The sequence below is a fragment of the Myotis nattereri genome (assembly GCF_964212035.1).
Source record: "Myotis nattereri genome assembly, chromosome: 14".
Taxonomy (NCBI): Eukaryota; Metazoa; Chordata; class Mammalia; order Chiroptera; family Vespertilionidae; genus Myotis; species Myotis nattereri.
In genome coordinates this window covers 25,673,911-25,698,674 of record NC_138089.1, presented here as the reverse complement: position 1 = coordinate 25,698,674, position 24,764 = coordinate 25,673,911, and the positions used below count along the sequence as shown (strand labels likewise).

General features: G+C 46.6%; 2 protein-coding genes across 5 annotated transcripts; one reads left to right on the top strand and one right to left on the bottom strand.

Annotated features, from left to right (window-relative positions):
* Positions 1–785: 785 nt before the first annotated feature.
* ARPC4 (actin related protein 2/3 complex subunit 4) lies at positions 786–12,125 on the bottom strand. The gene is made up of 6 exons (XM_081105720.1): positions 11,779–12,125; positions 9,137–9,255; positions 7,030–7,141; positions 5,592–5,687; positions 4,511–4,681; positions 786–1,672 (listed from the first exon to the last, which is right to left on the bottom strand). Exons 1-6 carry the CDS (start codon positions 12,079–12,081, stop codon positions 1,667–1,669), a joined length of 807 nt encoding a protein of 268 aa, XP_080961846.1. The 5' UTR covers positions 12,082–12,125; the 3' UTR covers positions 786–1,666.
* A 45-nt stretch (positions 12,126–12,170) lies between these two features.
* TADA3 (transcriptional adaptor 3) lies at positions 12,171–22,804 on the top strand. Of its 4 annotated transcripts, none has more exons than XM_081105717.1 (9): positions 12,171–12,498; positions 13,371–13,603; positions 14,523–14,773; positions 14,891–14,996; positions 16,127–16,268; positions 16,360–16,463; positions 18,080–18,189; positions 19,923–20,108; positions 22,220–22,804. In XM_081105717.1, the coding sequence occupies exons 2-9, from the start codon at positions 13,397–13,399 to the stop codon at positions 22,410–22,412; spliced, it is 1,299 nt and encodes a 432-aa protein (XP_080961843.1). In that variant the 5' UTR covers positions 12,171–12,498; positions 13,371–13,396; the 3' UTR covers positions 22,413–22,804. The 4 variants fall into 4 exon arrangements, with proteins under 4 accessions (XP_080961843.1, XP_080961841.1, XP_080961842.1 ...); XM_081105715.1 differs by having other exon boundaries at positions 12,204–12,676; XM_081105716.1 differs by having other exon boundaries at positions 12,211–13,095.
* Positions 22,805–24,764: the final 1,960 nt, after the last annotated feature.

The following is a 24,764-nucleotide window of genomic DNA, read 5'->3' as shown; positions in this document are numbered from 1 at the left end:
TTCCCAGTCAGGGCACATGCCCGTGTTGCAGGCTCCACCCCGTGTGTGTGGGGGCATGGTGTGTGTGTATGTGCAGGATGTAGCTGATTGATGTCTCTCTCTCATGGATGCTTCTATCTAATCTCTCCTTTCCTCTCTAAAAAATCAATAAAATATATTTAAGAGTTGGGACTCAAATACAAGCAGTCTTGTTTACTTGGGAGGATTCACCAAGTCTAGCACTGTCCAAGAGCTTTCTGTGATCATGGAAATGCTCTACATATGTACCATCTGACATGATAGGCATTAGTCACTGGTAGCTAGTGAGCACTTGTAATGTTGCTGGTGGGACCGTGTGAGTAAATTTTAAACCTTATTTAGTTTGAGTAATTTAAATAACCACACATGGCTACTGAGTACTGTCTTAGCATTGGTAGAGGCATAAGTCTTGGATTTGAAATCTACCCTCTTGCTCACTGGCTAAATTTGGGGCAAGCTACTACATCTTATGGAACCTGTTTCCTTAGCTATAAAATGGGATCACTGACTCTCCGAGGTTGGTTTAGCCCAAATGAGCTCATTAGGCAAAAAGGACCAAAGCTCTTCATAGGTAAGGGTAACAGTTTTTAAAATGGGTGGTGCCTAGATTGCAATGGAAGTCTCTGGATTAGGGCCCTAGGCAGGGATGTCAGGAACCGTAAGATTGCTTCTGGTGGTGACCCCAGGCCCAAGTACCAGTCACATGGTCTTTGGAAAGAAAAAGCCCAACCTCCCCTCTTTCCACATATGCAGACAGAGAACATACCTCATGCAGCCCCAAAGGGGCAAGAAGAGAGTTTAATCAGGGGCGGGGGGACCCATCAGAATAAGAAAAGGTACAGCGAGCATGGGAGCAGAGAAGCCAGAGCAGGTGGGAAGGCCCAGCCAGGAATCTGATAGGACTCACCTCTCCACCTCAGCACAGGCACTGCACTGACAGACAAGGCAAAACAGTGACCCCTCTCAGCTGGCAGGCCTGGAAGTGGCCCCTGTGACCAGAGGTTGCCTGGCTTTCTGGTTCCAGCTCCTAGGCGTGGCTGGTGGCCACTGGTTCAGCCCTTGTCCCCAACCAGTGCTGAGTGGCGATTTTTAGGCAGAGCTCAGGAAGCTGGCCACTGCTTCTACTGGGCTCAAGGAGGCTTGAGAATAAGAGGGCAAGGGAGAGGAACTGGAGTCTGAAACCTCCCTCCCTCCCCACATGGGGTGACTTGGGGGAGGAACAGTAGTCGCCTTTTGGCTCCAGGCCCGCCCAGACCCACAGCGACCAATAAGGTACAATCACTGGGACCAGTCACAGCCACTGGAGGTGGAGGTTTTGTTTTAAAAAAAAAAAAAAAAAAAAGACAAAAAGGTTACAGTCTCCTACAAGCACAGAGTTTAAATTTCAAGACACTAAAAAAAAAATCCGTCCGCCCAGGGGACTGAACATCAGAAGCCAGCCTGACCAGGCACGTGTGGCCTTGGGGCAAGTTCACTGCTGCTTTGTCACCAGCTAGCAAGCGCACCACCCCCCCTCCCGCATTTAATGCCCACCCCAACCCAGGTCCCCTCCTCTGCTTCTGCTGTCGCTCTGACAAGTGACTCCAGGACGCCTTTGCAGAGACACAGGAGATTCTGAGGGGGAAGGCCACGAGATCCAGTCAGATGTTTAAAACTGTCAAGAGAACAAAGAAATGGTGAATGATGGTTACTGCTGTATTCCAGTAGGCCTGCTGAGGGGGGCTGAGGGGGCCGATCTGAGAGCTGCCACTGTGTTCAGACCTCTGAGGGGGCAGGATTAGGTCCTAGGACATCCCTGTGGGCATGCTTTTCCCAGTGATCTTTGGGACACTGGCCCAAACCTAGCACTAGACAAGGCAGAGAAATGAAAGGTGGTATGGGCTTTTCCATAGCTCCTCTTAGCCATGTCACAGAGGCTGCTATAAAGCACTGTCATAGCAACTTGCTTCTTTAGAGATGCAAGGGCTTGGGGACTCAGAGGGCTCGAGCTCTGTGTGGTCCTCCAACCTAGGACAGGCCCTTGACAAGTTTTCTGCCATCAAGTATCCCTCATGGTGCCAAGAACAGCCCTGGACATTTTACAGACCAGAGGTTATAGACCAATGAATGAATAGCCAAGCCCCCAAATGAGCCCATACAGTGTTTAAAGGAATATGAATTAGTTGCCAACCTTGAAAATAAGGGAGACTCTGGATACTAATCCAGACTTTGGGATTCTTTTCTAAATTTTTAAATTTTTTAAAATTTTTTTGGTGGAAATTTATTAAAGAACAAGTACAGATTCCCACATGGGGAGGGGGAAAGAGTCCCTTTTATTATTTTTTAAAATATTCTTTTATTGATTTCAGAGAGGAAAGGGGAGGGAGAGATAAACAGAAACATCAATGATGAGAGAGAATTATGGATCAGCTGCTTCCTGCATGCCCCACACTAGGGATCAAGCCTGCAGTCTGGGCATGTGCCCTGACTGGGAATCGAACCGTGACCTCCTGGTTCATAGGTTGATGCTCAATCACTGAGCCATGCTAACCAGGCAAGACTTTGGGATTCTTTTGAAAGCTGTAAGATGAAGCTGTATGGTGGTGATCCTCTTCAGGTGAGGCATGAGTTCACTAGGTCCCTACACAATCCACTTTACTCACATACATTACCTGCCCACCTGAATATGTGACCCCTGCCAGATGCCAAAGTACTATTCCAGGATCTCTGAGTCTGAAACTTAGCTCCTAGTCCTGGTTCTCCCACATACTGAGGGACCTTGGGAAGGTGACTTAACTTCTGGAGCTCCAGTTTACTAATCTGTAAAATGGGGATTAACACCTGCCTCAAAGATTGTGTTTTTTTAAATGTAGAGAGAGAAACATTGATATGAGAAACACTGATTGCCTGCCTCCTGTACGCCCCCTACTGGGTATCAAGTCCACAACCCTAGCATGTGCCCTGACTGGGAATCGAACTGGCAACCTTGTGGTGCATGGGACAATGCTAAACCAACTGAGCCTCTATGGCCGGGCAAAGATTGTTTAAGGTATTAAGTAAGGCATGTCAATTGCTTTTTAGCTGCATAACTATAAAAACATAATTATCATAAGAGTGATTAGTGCATGAATGAGTTAAGTATTAAATTGGGGCAAGAACTATTTTTCTTCACAGTTGAATGCAAAGGCCTCCTAGTGCCTTGGCCATAGGTACTTTGGTACTACAATATATACAACACTTACTATCTGCCAAGTGATATGCTTTACATATATTTCCTCACTGTTCAACCACAATGAAAGGTTCATATTAATTACTCAGTCTCCTCATTTTGCTGCTGAGGAAACAAGCTTAGTTAAGAGGGTCAGTCCATGCCCAAGCAGGCATGGAGCCTAGACTCACACCCAGGTGGTCTAACTTCATAGCCTTGTGATCTGAATAAGCACACTTACCCTGTGCGCACAGTAAAGCTACTTTGTATGCTGGCTGCCCTCAACATAATTAAAGCCCAGGGGAAGCGGGTGTAATTTCCATTTTTAGGAATCTGAGCTCCTTCTGGGCTGGGTCTGTATGCACTGGTAAGAATAAACATAAATCTACCATCTAGGGATCACTGTCAACTCTGAATGGAACATGTCAACAAACCAAAGATTGTTTGGAAGAAGAAAAAGAAAAAGAAGGCGGCATGTCCTGAATATCTAAACAAGAACAACTGTGTCATCAGTTCATCAATGTTTACAATTCCTCCTCTTCAGAGGACTGCAGTCCTCTCAGTTAGGAAGGCACAAACAGTTGAAAAAAGATCCAGAGGACTTAGGCCAGGAAAGTGATGGAAAACAGCTTGAAGAAATCGTAGCTTGAAGCCTGAGAAACAGACGCTGAAGGAAAATATTTAAGTCTGTCTGAGGAGTGGAATTAAACTATGATTAATTGTCCTACATTCCTAGAAAATCCACATGTGGATTTAACATGCCTCACTTGGGGCTTGCACTAAATATAGAGAAGGACTCTGTACATTTTGAGGTACAGAATTTTGCATCTAAGACCCAATAGAAGACTAGGAGAGAGGTATCCCCTAGACCAGGGGTGGGCAAACTTTTTGACTCGAGGGCCACAATGGGTTCTTAAACTGGACCAGAGGGCCAGAAGAAAAGCATGGATTGAGTGTTTGTGTGAACTAATATAAATTCAAAGTAAACATCATTACATAAAAGGGTACGGTCTTTTTTTTTTTTTTTTTAGTTTTATTCATTTCAAACGGGCCAGATCCGGCCCGCGGGCCGTAGTTTGCCCACGGCTGCCCTAGACACCCACTTATGGAAAATGCCCTGCACCTCTGAAAGATGAAGCTCATGTTCTCCAGCCTCAAGGCACCTGGCTGATTTGGCACCCACCAGAGATCCTAGAGGCCTCCGAAAATACACACTGGCACCACTTTCCTGCCAGATGCTAAATTCTTAGCAGGACCCATGGCTGCTCCTGTCTCTGGAAGGAAACTAGGAAAGCCCCTACTTACATTCTTAAGGAACTCCTCAGCTACAATACGGGCACGGGCGTTGACCGACAGCTTCATCTCACTGATCTCTTTGTCGATCTCCTCCATGAAGTGGATCACAAAGTCCACCAACTTGTGTTTATACATCTGCTCTGTGTGGAAGTTGGTGATCAGAAAACTGATGTCATAACCCTAGGAAAGGAAGACAGCAGGAAGAGAAAAAACAGGAGATTAGCATCCCAGAGGGAACTTAGCTGGCCATGTCCTCTGGATTCACTCAGTCACATGCTTCCAGCTGATTGCAATCTTCTCTCAAGCTACACACCTTTCAGTCAGCAGCCCACCTGCTCTGGTGGGGTGTCTATGTTGGATCCAAGGAACTGAACCCAGTTGAGGATTTTGTGCATATCAGACATCTCAGGAAGACTATCTGTGGCACAAATAGTAGCATTCAGAATGAGTCAAGGGAAAGTGAAGAGACTTGAAATTTTGTCATAGAAGAATCAAATCAAACAGGGAACCCTTAGTCTGAAGAGATGCTGTGGGAGACAGATGGGATAGAGCCTTTAACTGTCAGATAGGCTGTGTGTGGAAGAGTAATTTTACTTATCCTGCGTGGGCTCAGAGGTTAGGGCTAGGACCAGAAGATTTTAGCTCAGAATGAGGACTAGCTTGTCCAACATGTCTAATGTATCTGGTGATGCTGCATGCTGCCCTGTGTGGGTGGTGTTGCTCAGTCATTGGGGACATTTTAAGTCAATATGACAGGGAGTCTGTGGAGAGGACTGAAGTACAAAGTCAGCAACAACTGACCCAGTCAATTGTATCCTTGAAAAACTATGAAATCAGCTAGCGGCAGAGCTTAGAAAGGACCCAAAGTCAACTGTATCCTTGAAAGACTATGAAATCAGCTAGCAGCAGAGCTTAGAAAGGATTTAACTCACTGTGTCCTTTTTGCTGCTACATTCTCAATTCAAACAGTGGTTGGATGCCCTACAGTTAGAGAAGTAGCAATCCTGGTTCTAGAAACAATCCCATGCCAGTGACAGTGGACTCAGTGATAGAATCCTGGACATCATGAACATGTTAATCACAGTCTTACCTCCACTGGTTTCCTTCGAAGGATAAAGAAATTCTCTGCTCGCATCATCATAAAGCGCATGAACTTGTGGCATAAAATCTTCTCAATCTCATCAGCCTATTGAGAGCAAAGCAGACAAGTTTCCCTAAAGCTGATACCATAAACCAACAGAAACCTGTAGCCTGGGCTTCTGACCCAATTCCCCCAAGGCTCACTGAAGCCAGACAGGTTTGGGACTGGGAGCACTCTGCCTGAACTTTGAATCATGGGACACTTGGTTGCCAATTGAAAGGAGGGTCTATAATATTAGATGCGCTCCAACAGGGCATTATCATGATCTCATCTTTGTCCATTCCAGAGAGGGAATTTTGGCAAACCTGAGTCTTCTACCCACTTCTTCCAGAGTCCTCATCTATATTCAAAGATGCCTTTCTCTTTCTCATTTCACTAGTGCTACATTTCCCAGTCTGTGATATATTTCATCTGGCTTATCAGAGACTGAACATGAAACGATTCCCAGTTTCTCCCTGAACTTAAGTATTTCTAAATATTTCTAAGAAGTAATTTTGCAGCTGGGTAATAGTATGCCCTGAACAGTTCCCAACACTTTGTAATGTCCTTTATTAACAGAGAGCAGACCCCAGAGGTAGGGCTTCCTGTAGGCAACAGAATCATTGTTTGTTTTCATTACGTTTATTTTTTAGAGTTCCCTCCATCTGGCAAGTGATATTGTTCTTCCACTTATGACATAGCTTCCATTAACGAAACTAAGTCAATTTAAAGAAACCTACTGAGTATATAGCTGTCAAGATGGTACACAGATATGGCAAAAATTATGGGGGTGCTGGGAAGGTCAGACATTTGTAAAACATCTGAGGAAATAAAATTGCACTTTGTTTTTTACCCTAAACCTTACTTTCAGAGTTTATGACTGGTACTGGTACTGTTACTATTTATTTTCCTGAACTGGACTTATTCTTCACTCCTTAGGAATGGTTCTGTGAGCTAATACTAACTGGCCCATGGCCCTGGCTGCTACATTTCCTGACTTCTAATCCAGGAAAGGCCTAGGCCAGTGATGGTGAACCGATGACACGCGTGTCAAAGATGACACGCGAACTCATTTTTTTTGGTTGATTTTTCTTTGTTAAATGGCATTTAAATATATAAAATAAATATCAAAAATATAAGTCTTTGTTTTACTATGGTTGCAAATATCAAAAAATTTCTATATGTGACACGGCCCCAGAGTTAAGTTAGGGTTTTTCAAAATGCTGACACGCCGAGCTCAAAAGGTTCGCCATCACTGGCCTAGGAGATAAGAGTTGCTTGCTCTTTATTCTACCGACCTGCTGAGTTTGGCAAATCATTTCCTGGGTATATGGTCGTTTCCATCCACCCAGATCTCAGTGGGGATCCCTGGCCTCGAGGAGCGGCAGGGGCTCCACAGCGAGCTCACCTGTTTCACAGCAATGCTGACCCGCACAGAGTTGATGGAGCCCTCAATCAGAACCTTTTCCTTCTCATTCCTGCTGATGGTCACAGGTTGTAACAGGAGCTCTTTGCTACTCCTAAAAACACAATGTCACAAAGGCTCTGTACTAGAGAGGAACAGAATGCTCAGGGAGACCCCACACAGGTCCTAGAATCACTTCCTCAGCCCAGAGTCCAAGGAACAGGAGACCCACAAGCAGGGCTGCTCCAAGATGGGGGCCAGGGAGCGTCTTCTCAATGGAAAGAGCACAGGCTCTGGAGTCAGGGCGAAGAGGTTCTGAAATCCCGCCGCCTCTGTTATCTTTCCTGGGCAAGTTACCCCACTGGAATCTCAATTTTCTCATCTGTAAAATGACTGATTCCTATTTCACTGGCAAGGACTGAGAGCGATAAAAAGGGGTCAAGTGTCCAATAGCATGCCAGGAAGATGTAGGAGGAGCTTTACAAATGACAGCTCTTATTTTAATATAGGCAAACCCACATACCATTTAAGGAATGAGAGAGAGGATGCCTTGGAGAAAAGGACAAACTTAGTCTGGCATCTTAATTATCAATCCCTAATGATTCATTTATTCAGCAGTAAGACCCCTCTTAGCTCAGTTCCCATTTTCATGCCTCTGCATCCCTAGATGTATGTAATGGTAATCAACTGTAGTGGTAGTGTCTGTGAGCTGTTGTCACATTAAAATGCCTATTAGAGCCTGGCTGGTGTGGGTCAGTGGTTGAGTGTTGTCCCATGAACCAGGTCACAGTTCAATTCTCAGTCAGGGCACATCCCTAGGTTTTGGGCTCGATCTCCAGTGTGGGGCATGCAGAAGGCAGCCGATCAATGATTCTCTCTCATCATTAATATTTCTATCTCTCTCTCCCTCTCCCTTCTTCTCTGAAATCTATAAAAAAAATTTTTTTTAATGCCTATTAGAAACCATATGTGTTAAGTAACATAACATGGCACATGCTAACATCTTGTCAATTTTTTAAAATTTAAATCACATCAATATAGTGTGGTAACACCATGTCTCTCAGTTATACATATGTTCCAGATTAAACTTTAAAGGTTAAAAGAACAACTTGCTTACAAAACATAAACTAGATAAGATAATACAACCCAAAATGCAGAATATTTGGAGTAGGAGATGAAAGAGTCCAGGTTGCCGAAACCGGTTTGGCTCAGTGGATAGAGCATCGGCCTGCGGACTGAAAGGTCCCAGGTTCGATTCCGGTCAAGGGCGTGTGCCTGGGTTGCAGGCACATCCCCAGTGGGGGATGTGCAGGAGGCGGCTGGTCGATGTTTTTCTCTCTCATCGATGTTTCTGACTCTCTATCTCTCTCCCTTCCTCTCTGTAAAAAATCAATAAAATATAAAAAACAAACAAACATAAACTAGATAAGATAATACAACCCAAAATGCAGAATATTTGGAGTAGGAGATGAAAGAGTCCAGGTTGCCAAAACCGGTTTGGCTCAGTGGATAGAGCGTTGGCCTGCGGACTGAAGGGTCCCGGGTTTGATTCCGGTCAAGGGCATGTGCCTTGGTTGCGGGCATATCTCCAGTGGGGAGTGTGCAGGAGGCAGCTGATCGATGTTTCTCTCTCATCGATGTTTCTAGCTCTCTATCTCTCTCCCTTCCTCTCTGTAAAAAATCAATAAAATATATTTTTAAAAAAAAGAAAGAGTCCAGGTTGATTGGGAGAGAAAAAAATCATCCTTGATGTTTAAATTAGAAAAGAATGGAGATAGCATCTCAGATAACTAAATTCTCCATCCTCCCTTAAACTACCCTTGGGCTCAATAATACCACAGGAGATACTTCCTGAACAGCTCTACTCTGAGAAGTCATACCTGTGTCAAGCAATCTTTGCACCAGACTAGCTTCTCCCCTGGGTTTTGTCCTGCTAACCCACTGACCCTGTTTTCTGAACTCCAAATTAGGAATCACTGTTCATCTGGCAGCAAGATAAAATATGTGAACTGTTGTTGTCCTGACAACTCCAGAATGGAAGTTCATGGCACATTCTAGCCATCTCTGAGGCTGCACCCATCACCCCCACCATGACCTTTTTCTTCCCTACCTGACTTCAACCTCCGGTTTGTTGTGTCGTTCCACAACCTGGGAGGAGAAATTCTCCAGGCAGAGGGCAGCCTGCAATGTGGCCCGCACGGCACTCAGGTAGGGACGGAGAGTGGCAGTCTGTGGGAAAAACCCCAAGGGAGGATCAGAATCTGTCTCACAGACCCACTGGCCCCCTGCTTTGGCTACTCAGGAGCCAGAGAGTACTGAGCCGGGCTCTCAGACAGCAAAGTAAAGGTGCCTACCATTCTAATTTCCTGAGCAGATCTCAACAGGGGACCATTCTGCCTGCCAGGGGCACTCAGCAATGTTGAGACATTATTCATTGGCACTACTTGGGATGGGGCGCTACTGGCACTGAGCAGGTAAGAGGCCAGGCATACTATTGAACGTTCTACAATGCACAACAAAGAATTATTCAGGCCCATATAGTGCTGAGGTTGAGAAGCTCTGGTATAGAGGCATGCAGGTGAGTGACTGTCCTCAATTATCTTTTGAACCAACATATGGATGTCTACTATGTGCCAAGCACTGAGCTAGGTGCTGAAGATTTAAGATGATTAAGACTATCTCTACCCTTAAATAGCTCAATGGGGAGGAAAGACCATGATATAAAGGATAACTGTGGCATACCTAGATTTATATTTATAGAAGAAATTGGCTTTGATTTGAAGATGGAAAAGGATTAGATTTTACAATGAGAAAAACAAGGGCATCCCCACAGGATCAGCTTCTAGCTACATTGGCTTCTCTTCATTTCCTTATACTGGTATTAGCCAAGCTGATTTCTTACCTCAGGGTTTCACACATGCTGAACTATCTATCTGCAGGCTTTTCTAACCTCTCTTTACTTAAGTCATCCTTCAGATGGTGGTTTACTCAGAGGAGGCCTCTTCCTCAGAGAACTCTTTCTTGACTTGCCCTTCAAAGCATTTCTTAAAATTTACAATAATACATTCTTCATACGTCTTTAGTAAAGTGATCTCTCCTTCTCTAGACTGTAAGCCTCATGATCAATAAACCATGTCCATTTTATTCAAATCTACATACCCTACACCTAGCTCAGTACCTAACATACAAGGTGGGACAAAAGTAGGTTTACAATGCGAGTATACAAAAGTCTGTTCTTGTATTATTATTTATTAATGTATTGTTTTCCACATGAACCATAAACCTATTTTTTGCCCCACCCTGTATATAGTGCCTTATTCATTTCCTGTACAATAAATGAATGAATGAAATAACTTAAGCAAAGTTAGGATAACACAACGGGGCATTAAGAGTTTCAGAAATAGTAATGAATACAATGTTGCTGTATAGTGGAAAGTATTTCAGAGTCAGTAAGTGAGGCTGCAATGATAGCCTGGAGATTCATGGAGAATCTCAAATGCCAGGCTTCTGAGTTTGGCTTTTCTTTTATGGTGGTAAGAAACTACTGGGGAATTCTGAGAGGAAGTTACACAACTACATGGAGGCTCTGTGCAGAATGGATTGGAGGGGAAGTGAGACAGAAGGCAGAGAGGGTTATTCAAAGAGTGCTGATGAGAGCCTGGACTGGGGCTGTGGAAGAGGACAAGCAGCGAGTATCACAGGGATTAGACTGACAAAGATGTAAATAATTATGAAATTAAATACCTCCCAAAAAAACTATGGTCCATCAACACAATGAAATACTACTTAGCAATAAAAATTTTAAATGACCAAACCCGTGATGCCTGCCCTTTCACCATTAAAACAGTCTCATATAATACCTCAATAAACTTGATTTTTTTAAAAAAATCGAGAGGTATGGCCAGTATTAGGAGCATAGGAGGACAAGCAATTTTAGGAGAGAAGCGGAGTTTTGCTCTGGAGGCCTAATGTCAAGGTGTCTTCAAGATACCCAGGCAAACCTTTGGGAGAATTGAGGAAGGCAGATTCAGGAGTCACCATGAAACACAAGGCCATGAAAGCCAGGAGGCGAGATATTTATCACTTAACTTCCGGGAACATTTATCAAACGGGAGGATCTCCAGGGAGGAAGGGATCGGCAGTACCAGATCTTACACATTACATCCCGCAGTGAGGCTAACACAGTGAAGTTCTGACCAGGAAGGGAACTGGGTGGAGGCAGCACAAGACATCGTTCAGCACGGTAGGCGCAAGGCAGGGGCAAGGAAAAGAATGGGATACCGAAGTCTGGACGCTTCCCTTGGGAAACTGTGGGGCCAAGCAGGCAGGAGGGAGCAGAGCGGCGCATTTAGTGAAGTTCTTCTATTCTGGGTGGGGAAGTGGCCCTACTACACTAGCCTCAGCGCCTACAACGGGCTCAGGCCTACTATGTGCGGGGAGGCCCTACCACGAGTCTAGGAAGCGCCACTTCCGGCTCCCTCAAGCATCAGGAGTATTCTCCACCTGCCCCGAGGGCCAGACCAGGGTGCCACCGGGCTGCTGCTCACCAGGGCGTCACCCGCTGGCCCCTTCCTCATTCGGCCCCTACCCCGCCCCCCTCCTCCCAGCCTCGTCGTGCCCCTAAACCCCCAGCATCCCTTGGCCCGGGCCCCTCGGCCACGAAGCCGTATCCCCCCCAAACCCACAGTGCTAAGGGAGAAGAGAGGGGCGAAGCGCGGGGACGCGGGAGGGTCCCCGGCCCGGCACTCTCACCATCGCGGGCGCTGGCTGGGCCGGGAAGCGGAAGTACGGAAGTGGCCCGGCCCGCGACGCCTGCCCTTTCACAGCGGCGCAGCCGCAGTCTCCGCCCAGACTTCCGGGCGGTACCATCGCTGCTCCGGGCGCGGGAAGGGAAGCCTCGGGACACTTGGTCCTTTGGAATTTTTCCCGCTGGTGCTGTCTTGCTTTTTTTAGACTCTTGAAGTTCACATAGATACTCATGCTTCTTCCGCTCTTCATGAAGCTCTCGCTTTTGACTCTGACCTGCTTGGCTTCTTTTCCGCTTTCTTTCCCCATAGTTATGCAATGGTGCGGCCCGGCCGCAGGTTGGGCACCATATTTGGACTAAGCGAGGCGGAGGAGACCTTCGTTCCTTCCGGTTCTGCGCCCCCATCCTTTCTCCGGCCCCTCCTACCGCCGGCCCCAGGGGCTCGGCGGGACTAACCGTCAGACTGAAAACCCGGCCGCCGAGCCCCGCCCTCCAGCCCGGCTGATCCCTAGGGTAGACCCGAGGCGCACCCCTCACCCTGGCAGTGGGCTCGCGGGCGGCCAGCAAGTCCTCCCCCGCTGGCCACCGAGGGCTCGCCCTTCCGTGTCTCCGCCCCGCGTCAACTGCAGGGCCCGCTCTCAGCCAGTTCCGGGTGGTGGATACACCAACCGGAACTCCCCGCCCCCTGTCGCGACCCGGTGGTCGTAGGTGGCTGGGGTGAGGAGGTGGAGGGGGCGGGGGCCGCGTTAGGGGGTCCCGAGAGGACGGGGACCCTGAAGGCGGGGTATTGGGGCGACCCAAGGTGGGGGGGCGCCAGCCTTTAAGCAGTCCCATTTCTGTGCCAGTCACTGAACTGGGCTCTTGACGAGCATCATCTCTTAATCCTCAGAACGTCCCGGGGAGGTAGGTACTGTTGTTATCCCCATTTTACAGATTCAGACTTCTTAAAAGGAAACAGACCCAGACTTCTTTCGTCCCCATTTTACAGATGGAAAAACCGAGACTCAGGAAGGTTAAATAACATTATCAGTCACATAAATAGAGAATGGTAAAGCCTGGGCTTGTACCCTGGTATGTCTGGCTTACCAGCCACATTCTTAACCATTATCAGGGAGGGGCAAAGGTGGGGATGGGCGAGACAAGACGAGGCTGGGAGGCGAATGAACACATTGTGAGAATGGGATGCTTGGAACTCAGAGGCTTAGATAGCAGAACCCAGGAGGAGTAGAACAAAAGGGAAGAGCATCAGAAAGACAGGGCATAGCACATCATGGTGGTGAGGCGCACAGATGCACAACCACCTGCATTCAAATTGCCTTTTGGTAAGTTTGTAACCCCCCTTACAGAGTCTCAGTTTCCTTATTTGTAAAATGGAGATCACATGGTTCCTGTTCAAGGAGTTGGAATTCAATGAGAAGCTGGTAAAATGCCCTGTGCTTGGTGCGCAGTAGGTGCTCTGTGAGTAGAAACTGTGCTATCAATCTGTCAAAAGGGTACTGAAGCCTGGTTTTCTCCTTGGCGCTCGCACATGATGGAGAGAGCCCTTGGGCTTTTCTTGTGCTGTTCCATCTACCATCAATGGCCCTCTCCTCTCCAGCTCCCTAGGGTCCTGTATCCTAGGCCATGAGTGAACTGAAGGACTGCCCCTTGCAGTTCCATGACTTCAAGTCTGTGGACCACCTGAAAGTTTGTCCACGCTACACGGCAGTGCTGGCCCGCTCTGAGGACGATGGCATCGGCATTGAGGAGCTGGACACACTGCAGCTGGAACTTGAGACCCTGCTTTCCTCTGCCAGCCGGCGCCTGCGAGTGTTGGAGGCTGAAACCCAGGTGATACCCTACAGCGGGGACATCACCAGGGATGGACTGTGACAAGTTATGGGTGGGTCATTCAGTTAGCCCCATCTGCTAAAGCCTGGGGCACAGGAGGTTGGAGGGGGAGGGAGAGACCCAAAATGGGCTTGTGTGATATGCAGGAACGTGGGTAATCCTCATAAATTGCAAAATTTTTAATTCAAGCATTTATTGACACACACACACACCTCACCCTCCATTATGTTGTGGGTACTATGCAAATCATTAGAGAGAGGTAATTAGGACAATTCTGGCTTTAGGGAGTTTGCCAACTAAAAGGAGGGTGGGTGCAGACAAGTACCAGGTGATGTGTTATGGTTAGGGGTACCGCTAGTACCCTTAACCACGGAATGAGGAAACCTGCTTTTGAATCTTGGCCTAAGCACTTGCTAGTGTTGCTGTTTTCAGCTCTATGACTTTGGGAAAGTTACATTCTATTTCTGAGCATCAGTTCTCTATTTGTAAACCGAGCTGAAAAATAGCTCCTATCTCAGAGTTTTTGTGAGGATTAAGAGAGATTTTTTTTTTTTTTGCAAAGGCTCAGCCTAATGTTATAAGTGAAGGTTTGCTGGGAGGCTTACTTGTTTTCACCGAAAAGTTACCACCAGCATATTTTCCCAGAGCTAACATGTACTGGGGTTGTTTTTTTGGCCTTTCTGCTAAGTACTACAGAAGTGCATCAGAGTACAGACAAATGAATGGAATGATAAGTATATGAATAAAATCCTGAGAGAGGTACAGAAAAGTTTGAGGGATGAATAGGAGTTTACTAAATAAAAGGGGGATGGGGAAAGATCTTGGTGTCTCCTCAAGTTCTAGATCCTAGTTCTTTACCGGAAAAAGAGTTGTCCTGTGTCTTCCCTTCTCCCCCTCAGTGTCAGTCTCTGAATTGCAGATCCTCACTGACTGGCAGGATAAGAAAGGTGACCGACGATTCCTGAAGCTGGGTCGAGACCATGAGCTTGGGGCTCCCCCCAAACATGGGAAGCCCAAGAAGCAGAAACTGGAAGGGAAGGCAGGACATGGACCGGGCCCTGGCCCCGGGCGACCCAAATCCAAAAACCTTCAGCCCAAGATCCAGGAATATGAATTCACTGATGACCCAATTGATGTGCCACGGATCCCCAAGAATGATGCCCCCAACAGGTTCTGGGCCAGAGAACATAGAGGGGCATTGGGACTCGGGAAGTGGAGATGTGGGGAAGCCCTGGGCTGAGGCTTGTGGGGCATGGGTGCCCACTGAGGATCTGTTTCTCCCTGCAGGTTCTGGGCTTCAGTGGAGCCCTACTGTGCTGACATCACTAATGAGGAGGTGCGCACGCTAGAGGAGCTGCTGAAACCCCCAGAAGATGAGGCTGAACATTACAAGGTAGAAACCCTGAGCCTCAACAGACAAGGTAGAAAACAAGAGGGCTCAGAGGTGCCTCAGCATTAAAGCTCCCAAAGCCATATATCATCTTCCTTTCCCTACCCTGCCCCGTCTCCTGTCTGCCCCATTATCCCACTCAGACATCCAATCTCTCATCTTTCTCCCTGCATTGTCTCCCTTCTATCCCATCCAGATGGTTACTATCGAATTCAGTGAGGCTTTCTCTTGTTTGCACATCTCCATCCCCTCTGTTTTGGTTCAAGACTTCCATCAGCTTTCACCCAAACAGATTCTTAATACTTCCTGCCTCCAAAGGGGCCTTTTTTTCTTTAAAATGTAAAAGTTTATTTTTTGATGATGAAAATAAAACAGATCCCATTAAAGGAAGTGTAGAAAATAGACGTGTTGGGGGAACTCTCCCATAGGTCCACTGTCATGCTCAGATGTGACACAACCCTGCTCCCAGTCTTCTGGCTCTCGTTACCCACAGGATCGAGTCCACGTGTCTCAGTCTGTGGTGGCACAGCCGCAGCGCCCCTCTCCAGTTTCCTGGCCATGCTCCCTCTTCATTGCTGCATCCACCAGCCCCACCAAGCACCTTACCCTTACTCCTGACCCCACAGGATCCTTGCTGGGCTCTGAGCCTCTGCACGTGCTCTCCTCCTCTTGGCACACTGATTCACTGTTCAAACCCTGACTTCGTGTTACCTTCACCAAAACTCCTTTGCAGATTTCCCAGCAGAAAGTTGGTCTCTTTTGAGGGCTGCCACAGGACTTTGATCTGCCTATGTCACGTCACTTGCCTGAATTTTTTAAAAATGTATTTGAAAAAGTAATCCATATAGGCAGTAATAAATTCAAGCAATACAAGAGAATTCCTTCTCCTGACCCTAAAGCAGGGGTGGGCAAACTTTTTGACTCGAGGGCCACAATGGGTTCTTAAACTGGACCGGAGGGCCGGAACAAAAGCATGGATGGAGTGTTTGTATGAACTAATATAAATTCAAAGTAAACATCATTACATAAAAGGGTACGGTCTTTTTTTTCAATAGTTTTATTCATTTCAAACTGGCCGGATCCAGCCCATGGGCCGTAGTTTGCCCACGGCTGCCCTAAAGTCTCTCCTACAGATCCCGCCCCTGGGAAAGCACTACTCCCAACGCTGGGCACAGGAGGACCTGCTGGAGGAGCAGAAGGACGGGGCCCGGGCAGCAGCTGTGGCTGACAAGAAGAAAGGCCTTATGGGGCCACTGACCGAACTGGACACTAAAGGTAGGCCCCTCACCTCGCTGCCTACCCCAGGCTAGGACTTGAGTTCCCAGAACTTCAGCCCAGTTACCCACCACTTCTCTGCCTGCTTCAGATGTGGATGCCCTGCTGAAAAAGTCTGAGGCCCAGCATGAGCAGCCTGAAGATGGATGCCCATTTGGTGCCCTGACACAGCGCCTCCTGCAGGCCTTGGTGGAGGTGAGCACCCCAACCCAAAACAGCAACCACATTTACTTTCTATTTTAATGTTTTCTTTCATTCTTTTCTTTTAAAAATCTCAGAGTGAGAGAGAGAGGGAAGGAGGGGAGAAGAGAGGGAGGGATGGAGAGGGAGGGAGAGAGAATCAATGTGAGAGAAATATCAACTGTTTGCCTCCCACACACACTCCAACTGGGGACCAAACTTGCAATTTGGGTATGTGCCCTAACCAGGTATTGAACCCGCCACCTTCTGGTGTATGGAACGATGCACCAACCAACTGAGCCACACCAGCCAGGCTTATTTCATTTTTACTGAAGTATATTATACATTTAGAAAAGTACATAGGTCTTAAATGTATAGCTTTGTAACTTTTCACAAATGAGCACTTGTATGATAAAACATTACCAGCATCCTAGAAGCCCTTCCCAGTCTCTAACCTCCCCAAAGGTAGCCACTGCTTCACAGTTACTTGAGTGTTGGCTAAGGGCTGAGCCCTGTGCAAGTGACTTTCCACACACCCTCTCGTTGGAGGCAAGCACAGTGGTTAGCCTCATGTTACACACAAGAAGATTGAGGCTCAAAAAAAAGGAACTGTTTGCTTGAGGCCACACAGCTATTACAAAGAAGCAGGACTCAAACTCCAGGTTCAGGAACCCTTTTCTTTATGCTCTCTGTCTGACCTTAGGCACATGCCTTCCCCTCACTGAGCCTTGGTCTCCTCTCTGGCCCAAACACAATAATGTATTTCTCTCTCATGTAACAGTCTCAGGCACATGCTTCAGGTTGGCTGAGGGGAGGAGGGGGGTCTCTGTCCCACACCATCAGACAAGGACACCAGCTGTGGTGACTTTGCCATCTTAAACATGCAGTCTGCACAAGGTTACTCTGGGTGTGATTGGCAGTCGAAGCCCACAGAAAAAGAGCCAGGAGGGGTGTGTGAAAGAAGACTAATGGGCTATGACTGGCTGTAGCTTTTGTCTCTCCTGATCACTTTCCACTGGAAAGAATTTGTCACGTGACTACACCTGACTTCAAGGAAGGCTGGGAAGTAGTGTGTATGTGGGCAGCTATAAACCCAGCCAGTGTGGCTCAGTGGTTGAGTGTCCACCTATGAACCAGGAGATCACAGTTCGATTCCCAGTCAGGGCACATGCCCATGTTGCAGACTCATCCCCAGTGTGGGGCATGCAGGAAGCAACTGATCAATGATTCTCATCATTGATGTTTTTATCTCTTTTTCTCTCTGAAATCAATAAAAATATAATTTTCTAAAAAGAATTGGCTTTTGGACAGCTAGCAGCCTCTGCAACAATGTGCTTAGCACAGTGCCTGGTGCATTGCAAACATTTAACAAACCTTAGCTGCTATCTCTGTCATTGAGTGCTATCTTTGCTCTTCTGTGCTCCCCTCTATTGGAATCAATACAAAAAAAAGGGGATTTCTAAAATGATCAAAGCTTTTTAGAGGCTGGAAAGGCTTCCTGGGCTGGATGGGATCAGAAAAATAAAAGGATATTTTTCGTCTGTGAAGACTCTTCATGTAGTCAGAGGGGAGCAGGAAAACAGAAATACTATAGCTCTTTCTCCTTCTACTTCATTTATGTGGTCTTCTAGGAAAATATTATTTCCCCTATGGAGGACTCCCCTATTCCTGACATGTCTGGGAAAGAATCAGGGGCCGACGGGGCAAGCACCTCTCCCCGAAATCAGAACAAGCCTTTCAGGTAAGTGGCATCTTATCCACACCTCATAGTCTGGCTCCTGTTTCTGTTGACTTTTGTTCATCCTGACATGGGGAATTCTTAATTAATAGAGAGGCCGAGGGCAGTTTGAGAAAGCCAGTAAAAGTTTCAAATATGCATGCTGGCCCAGCATTTCTGCATGCACAGACTTGGTACAAGGTTGTTAATCAGAGCACTGTTCTTACTGCAAACAACCTAAATGTCCAACTGAAGGTCAGTGGTTGGCTAAATTGTCATAACTCTATATGATAAAATAACTTGCAACTATTAATCATATAAGAGAAATACAATTAATTGACATGAAAAGATGTAAACAGTACAGTACTAAGTGGGGAAAATGTCACTTGTAGCACAGTACAGACAGTGTGGTCCTTTTTTATTTAAGATATATTTAAATGTGTGTACATAGGGAAAAACACAAATGATCTATAATAAAAGACTGGAAATAATATATAACAAAATCTGGAATAGCCTGGCCGGTGTTGCTCAGTGGTTGAGTGTTAACCTATGAATTAGGAGGTCACGGGTTCGATTCCTGGTCAAGGCACATGCCTGGGTTGTGGGCTTAATCCCCAGTAGGGTGATGTTTCTATCTCTCCCTCCCTCCCTCTCCCTTCTTCTCTGAAGTCAACAAAAAAATACATTTTTAAAATCTGGAAAATATATATATATATATTCACAGCAGTCTCCCCCTTGTCTGCTGTTTTGCTTCCCCCAGTTTTCTGTTCCCTGTGGTCCAAAAATATTAAATGGAAAATTCCAGAAATAAACAATTTGTAAGTGTTAAATTTTGTGCTGTCCTGAGTAGCATGATGAAATCTCATGCCATCTGCTCCATCCCACCTGGGATGTGAGTCATTCCTTTGTCCAGCATATCCACACTATGTCCTCTATCTACCCATTAGTCACTTAGTAGCTATCTCAGTTATCAATTGGTTATCAGAGACCACATTCAAATAACTTTCATTACAGTAAATTGTTATAATTGTTCTATTTTATTATTAGTTATTGTTAACCTCTTTTTAAAAAATATACTTTATTGACTTCAGAGAGGAAGGGAGAGGGAGAGAGAGATAGAAACATCAATGATGAGGGAGAATCATTGATTGGCTGCCTCTGCACGCCCCACACTGGGGATCAAGCCCGCAACCCGGCACCCTGACCGGGAATCAAACCGTGACCTCCTGGTTCATAGGTCAATGCTCAACCACTGAACCACGCTGGCTGGGCATGTTGTTAATCTCTTACTGTGCCTAATTTTTAAACTAAACATTATCATAAGTATGTATATGTAGAAAAACAGTATATTATAGGGTTCTGTACTATGCATGGTTTCAGGGAGCCACTGGGGGTCTTAGAAGGTATCCCTCCCTGATAAGGAAGGAGTACTGTGTGTGTATAAAATAACATAACAAAATATGTATATTATATGTAGCATCTTAATAACAGCAAAATAATGTTAATGTAACAAAATAATAATGTTTCTCTTTGGGTTTTTGACATTATAAAAATTAAAATTCTTTTTTTGGGGGGGGGGCAATGGATATGTTACTTGTGTTTGAAACAAGACAAGATTTGCTTGTCTTTATATTTTTATATCTACATAGATAAAAAGGGGGTGCCCAAAGAGAAGGAGGTGTTCACTAACCGTGGATACCTCCAAGGGGTCCCCCTTGCAAACTGGCCCTTGAGCTGAGGGCTGCCTTTCCCTGCAGCGTGCCACATACCAAGTCCTTGGAGAGCCGCATCAAGGAGGAGCTGATCGCCCAGGGCCTGCTGGAGTCTGAGGACCGCCCTGCAGAGGACTCGGAGGATGAGGTCCTCGCCGAGCTGCGCAAACGGCAGGCCGAGCTGAAGGCACTCAGTGCCCACAACCGCACCAAGAAACATGACCTGCTGAGGTGAGTGTGGATGGGATGCATGGGCCAGGGGTTGGCCAACAAGGCCTTGGCCACTGCTTGTCACCTTGTGGGGGCTTTACAACAGGCTTCCAAACCTAGCAGGGCCTCTAAATCACCTGAAGAGCCTTGAAAATATTTTTAATATCAGGCACCAACCCGCAAGTTATGTCTCAAATAGATTCTCATCCTGCAGACTAGGGCTCAGGCTTCTATGATTTATTCATATACTTATAATTGTGGTGAAAAATATGTAATATAGCCCTAGCCGGTTTGGCTCAGTGGATAGAGCGTTGGCCTGCGGACTGAAGGGTCCCAGGTTCGATTCCGGCCAAGGGCATATGCCCGGGTTGGGTTTGATCCCCAGTCGGGGGCGTACAGGAGGCAGCCGATCAATGATTCTCTCTCATCATTGATGTTTCTATCTCTCTCTCCCTCTCCCTTCCTCTCTGAAATCAATAAAGAAATATATTTTAAAAAAAACATATGTAATATAAAATTGACTCTATACCCATTTTTAAGTGTACAGTTCAGTGGTGTTAACTATATTCACATTGTTGTGTGATTTTTATTTCAGAGAGAGGAAGGGAGAGAGAGAGAAACATCAAAGATGGGAGAGAATCATTGATAGGCTATCTCCTGCACACCGTCTATTGGAGACCAAGCCCTCAACCTGGGCATGTGCCGCCTCATTCGATGCTCAACCAGAGCCACAATGGCCAGGCATGATTTGTTTTTTTAATCTGAAATTACCCAGTTATTTAGGACCAGTTCTTTAAGGAATTGGTCACAATGTTATTCGTTTTATATTAACTCTCATCTTTTGCCCTGAATTGGTCACAACAAGGGTATAGGTGACATCTGGAAGGAGATGATGGTAGTGCTGCCCTTTTATTGGGGAGATAGAGAAAGCAGCTCAACTAAAGTCTCCCTGCTTGTCACAGGCAGGTGCTAACTCTTTCTCACAAAGGCCCAACAGTGCAGGGCATACTCATTCCTTTGGCCAACTCTGCCTCTCTCAGATGTGCTGGGGGCATCAAGAGAGGCAGAGCAAAGGGCTCGCAATCTCCAAGTGGATGATTGGTAAAGATGTGCACCATTACAAGGAGTGGTAGCTGCTGACAAGCTGCTAGGATGTTTAAGGATAGGGGTTTATGTACAACCTCCTCTTTAATGTCGACTATAGCCCAGGGGCAGGTGGTATTTTCTGTTTACCAAATGAGGAAATAAAGGCCTAATAAAACGAGTGCCCTGCTGAAGGTCACACAGCCCATAAAGAGTCAGATGTGACTTGAGCCCAAGGCTGAATCCAGAGCCTCTTTCTAGTTCCCTCTCTAGGGCAAGAAAAGAAAAATACAGATGAAAGAGATACAAGGATGGGAGGGTGTCGGGAGAGAGAAGCAGAGATGTGCAGATACAGAAGTAATGGGCAGTGAAAGAACTAATTTGGGGCTATCAGAAAGCCAGAGTGCAGCCCTCAGCCCTGCTTTGCACCAGCTGCAGGGCTTTAAGGCATCTCCTGCCCTGAGCAGCAGCTCTCCTTCTGGAAAATTACCAGGTTGGAGTAGATCAGATCTCTAAGTAACATCCCAGCTTCACTATTAATGGGATTCATAAGTTGGATTTTATTCAGAGAGGTTAGTTTGGCATCTCACCTGCCTCCTGTAGACCTTAGGCTACCTGGATCCTTAGGTTGCTCTGGAATTTGGATGCTGGAGTAAGCAGGTATTCTGCTGGCAACAGAACACCTTTAAAAGATTGTTTGAAGCCTGCCTGCCTTAATTCAGATCTCTTACTCACTGATTGTAGGATCTTGGGACATTTATTAACCTTCTTGAGCCTCAGTTTCGTCACTGGTAACATAGGAATAATTAATGGTTCCTACCTCACATTGTTGTTACGAGGATTAACTGAGCTAATAGTTTTGAAGAGCTTAAGCTAGTGTCTACCTAGCACATGGTACCATGTAAGTATGGTTCAGGAACTCTGCTTTTTTGGTCTGAATAGTCCATAGGAGTGTCAGCCTGGGATGGTGGGTGGACTCAGTCTGGAAGAGGGAGAGGCCCCACTCTGGATGTGGGCTTCCCATGACACCTGGCTGGCTGTCTTCACAGACTAGCAAAGGAGGAGGTGAGCCGGCAGGAGCTGAGGCAGCGAGTCCGGATGGCAGACAATGAGGTCATGGATGCCTTCCGCAAGATCATGGCTGCCCGGCAAAAGAAGCGGACCCCCACCAAGAAGGAGAAGGACCAGGCCTGGAAGACTCTGAAAGAGCGAGAGAGCATCCTAAAGCTACTAGATGGGTAGCCCTCACCCCCACCTCAGGCTGACTTCCCCTGGCTGGAGGAGGAAGGGGAGGGAGGCCCATTTCCTTCTTTGGGCGGCTGGAAGCCTCAGCCTGTGGCTGACTTGTCAAATGTCATATGGCAACAGTCTCTAGAGGACTGTGGCCTTTCCCTGAAGTCCTTTGGCCTAGCTCTGTTCAGCCAGGTCACAGGAGTCCCTGCTGGGCTGGCCTGGAGCCAAGTCTCTGCTTGGTCCCAGATGAGGGAGACATTTCTGGGCCTTCCTCTCCCCCCTCTTTACCATCCCCCAGCCCCCCACCCCCTACCTGTCTCTCCCTCAAGGACTTCTCCTTTGTGGTTTTGTAAAGTGCAAATTTAAGAATAAAGTGACTGCTGTGGTTTTTTTAAAAAGCATCCAGAATATATGAATGTCTGTTATTGTGGGGTGGCAAAGGTTTAAGAGAGCATGCTTGGTGGGTCCTGCTCATGGGCCACTAGCCCATGAATGCATTCAGGAAGTACATTCTGAGGATACTTGTGGCTGCAACACGCCCAGCTCAAAGTGGATTAACAACAAGGAAATATGTTAGCTAGGGGCTTGATGGTCCTGAGGCAGAGTGGGTTCCAGGGTTGGCCAATCCAGCAGTTCAACAAGGTTCCAGTATCTCCACACTGTCCTCTCTGCTGTCAGCTTTCACCTAAAGTATGTTCCCCTCCAGCTGTTTAGTGGCAGCCAGTAGCAATGGACAGAGGCCAAATGCTTCCTCATTTACAGTCAGCACAAGAGGGGGCAGGAAGGAGCTGGCTTCCAGGGCCTACCAAAAGAGCAAGAAGCCTTTCCAGACCATCCTGTGTCTTGTCCAAATTAAGCTTCACATAACCCATTCCTGAACCAACCATTGTGGCAAGGGGTGACTAATGAGTTTAAACTAGTGAGTATCTGCTTTCCCTCTAAGCCCAAGACAATGGGAAGAGAGGGTGGAATCCATCAAAGATCTGAGTAGGAAAGGGAAATGGATGTTGGATAGGCCACCAACAGTGTCTCTTCCACAGCCTAGGCAGGAAGCTAAGCCTGGGGAATACAGATGAATAAATAGGCCCTTATCCCTGCCTCAAATTGTGAATATGCAGTTTACTATGGGAAGGTTAAGATCCACATGGGAGAGAAAGAGAGAAGATTCCCTGAAGAAATGAACTGAGCTATAAAGATAAAAATGGGAGGCCCTGACTGGTGTGGCTCAGTTGGGTCTCGTCCTATGCACAGAAAGGTTGCTGATTTGATTTCCAGTCAGGGCACATGCCCAGGTTTTGAGCTGTCTCCGAAGGGGGCGTGCAGACGGCATTCTTGTATACTCAGCAGCTATGTACTGAAGCCATTCCATGTGGCTCTTGCTGGACTGTCAAATTAGGGTGGACACATGACCCCAGCTTAGCCAATCATAGCACCCCACCCCTTTAGCCACAATGATTGGCCCAAAGAATGGGCACGGGACCCCAGCAGGGCCAATCAAAGGCCTTCCATAAGATTGCTCTATGGATGATGAGAGAAGAGGCTTTCTCTTCTTTTTGTATTAAAAGCCATAGAATGTTAAGGTTGAACCACCTGGTCACTCACTTTCCTGTCACATGAAAGAACCTGCCTGAGAATAAAGCTAACTCAGAGGAGCAGAGCCAGGAGATGGAGAAAGAGACAGGGTCTACATGATGTAACTAGAGCCCTGGATTCTCCATTGGATCCTCCAATTACATCAGCCCACAGATGCTTCCTTTAACTCAAGCTAGTTAGCTTTGGAGTTTTGTCATTTGTTGACTAAAAAAGACCTGACTAATAAAAGTGAGTTTTGGCAAAAAGGATGGAGTACAGTCCTAAGAGAGAGGACAGCAAGAGGCCCTGACTTCCACTAACTGCGAGGCCTACCAATAGCTGCTGCAGTTTTTCAGTGACTCATTGTCCCCATGTTTATAGCCTTCTCAGAGAGAAAATATTAGCTCTGTACCACACACTATTTTAAACTCATTAAACTACTGAATCTTCTCAACTACCCCATTTGGTAGGTACTAACAACATCCATTCTCAGATGAAACTGAGTTTTAGGAGGTTACGTATCTTGCTTAGTCAAACAATTGATAAGTGGTTGAGCCAAGATTCAAACTCAGTCCATCTGACTTGCAGACTTTATTACACAACTCGTTGGGGCCTCACTTCCCTACAAGGCTGTAGAGAATGTGAATGGTACTCCTAGGCTTGGGCAGTGCACAATATGTGCAACCATGGCATCCCTGCTTGCAGACCCCCTGTTCTTAATTAACATCTCATTTCCATGTTCATTAGGCAGATCATAAGAATGGTAGGCATCATTGGTAGAATTACAGG

Bases quoted from the DNA above. Each gene is read 5' to 3' on its own strand.
- ARPC4 (XM_081105720.1), bottom strand. From the start codon at position 12,081: ATGGGGAAAGAAAGCGGAAAAGAAGCCAAGCAGGTCAGAGTCAAAAGC. The intron at 9,256-11,778 runs GTGAGAGTGCCG...TTTTTCCCACAG, and splicing joins CCCAGCCAGCGCCCGCGATG to ACTGCCACTCTCCGTCCCTA. The intron at 7,142-9,136 runs GTAGGGAAGAAA...TTGTGTTTTTAG, and splicing joins AAACCGGAGGTTGAAGTCAG to GAGTAGCAAAGAGCTCCTGT.
- TADA3 (XM_081105717.1), top strand. From the start codon at position 13,397: ATGAGTGAACTGAAGGACTGCCCCTTGCAGTTCCATGACTTCAAGTCT. The intron at 14,997-16,126 runs GTAGAAACCCTG...TCTCTCCTACAG, and splicing joins ATGAGGCTGAACATTACAAG to ATCCCGCCCCTGGGAAAGCA. The intron at 16,464-18,079 runs GTGAGCACCCCA...GTGGTCTTCTAG, and splicing joins TCCTGCAGGCCTTGGTGGAG to GAAAATATTATTTCCCCTAT.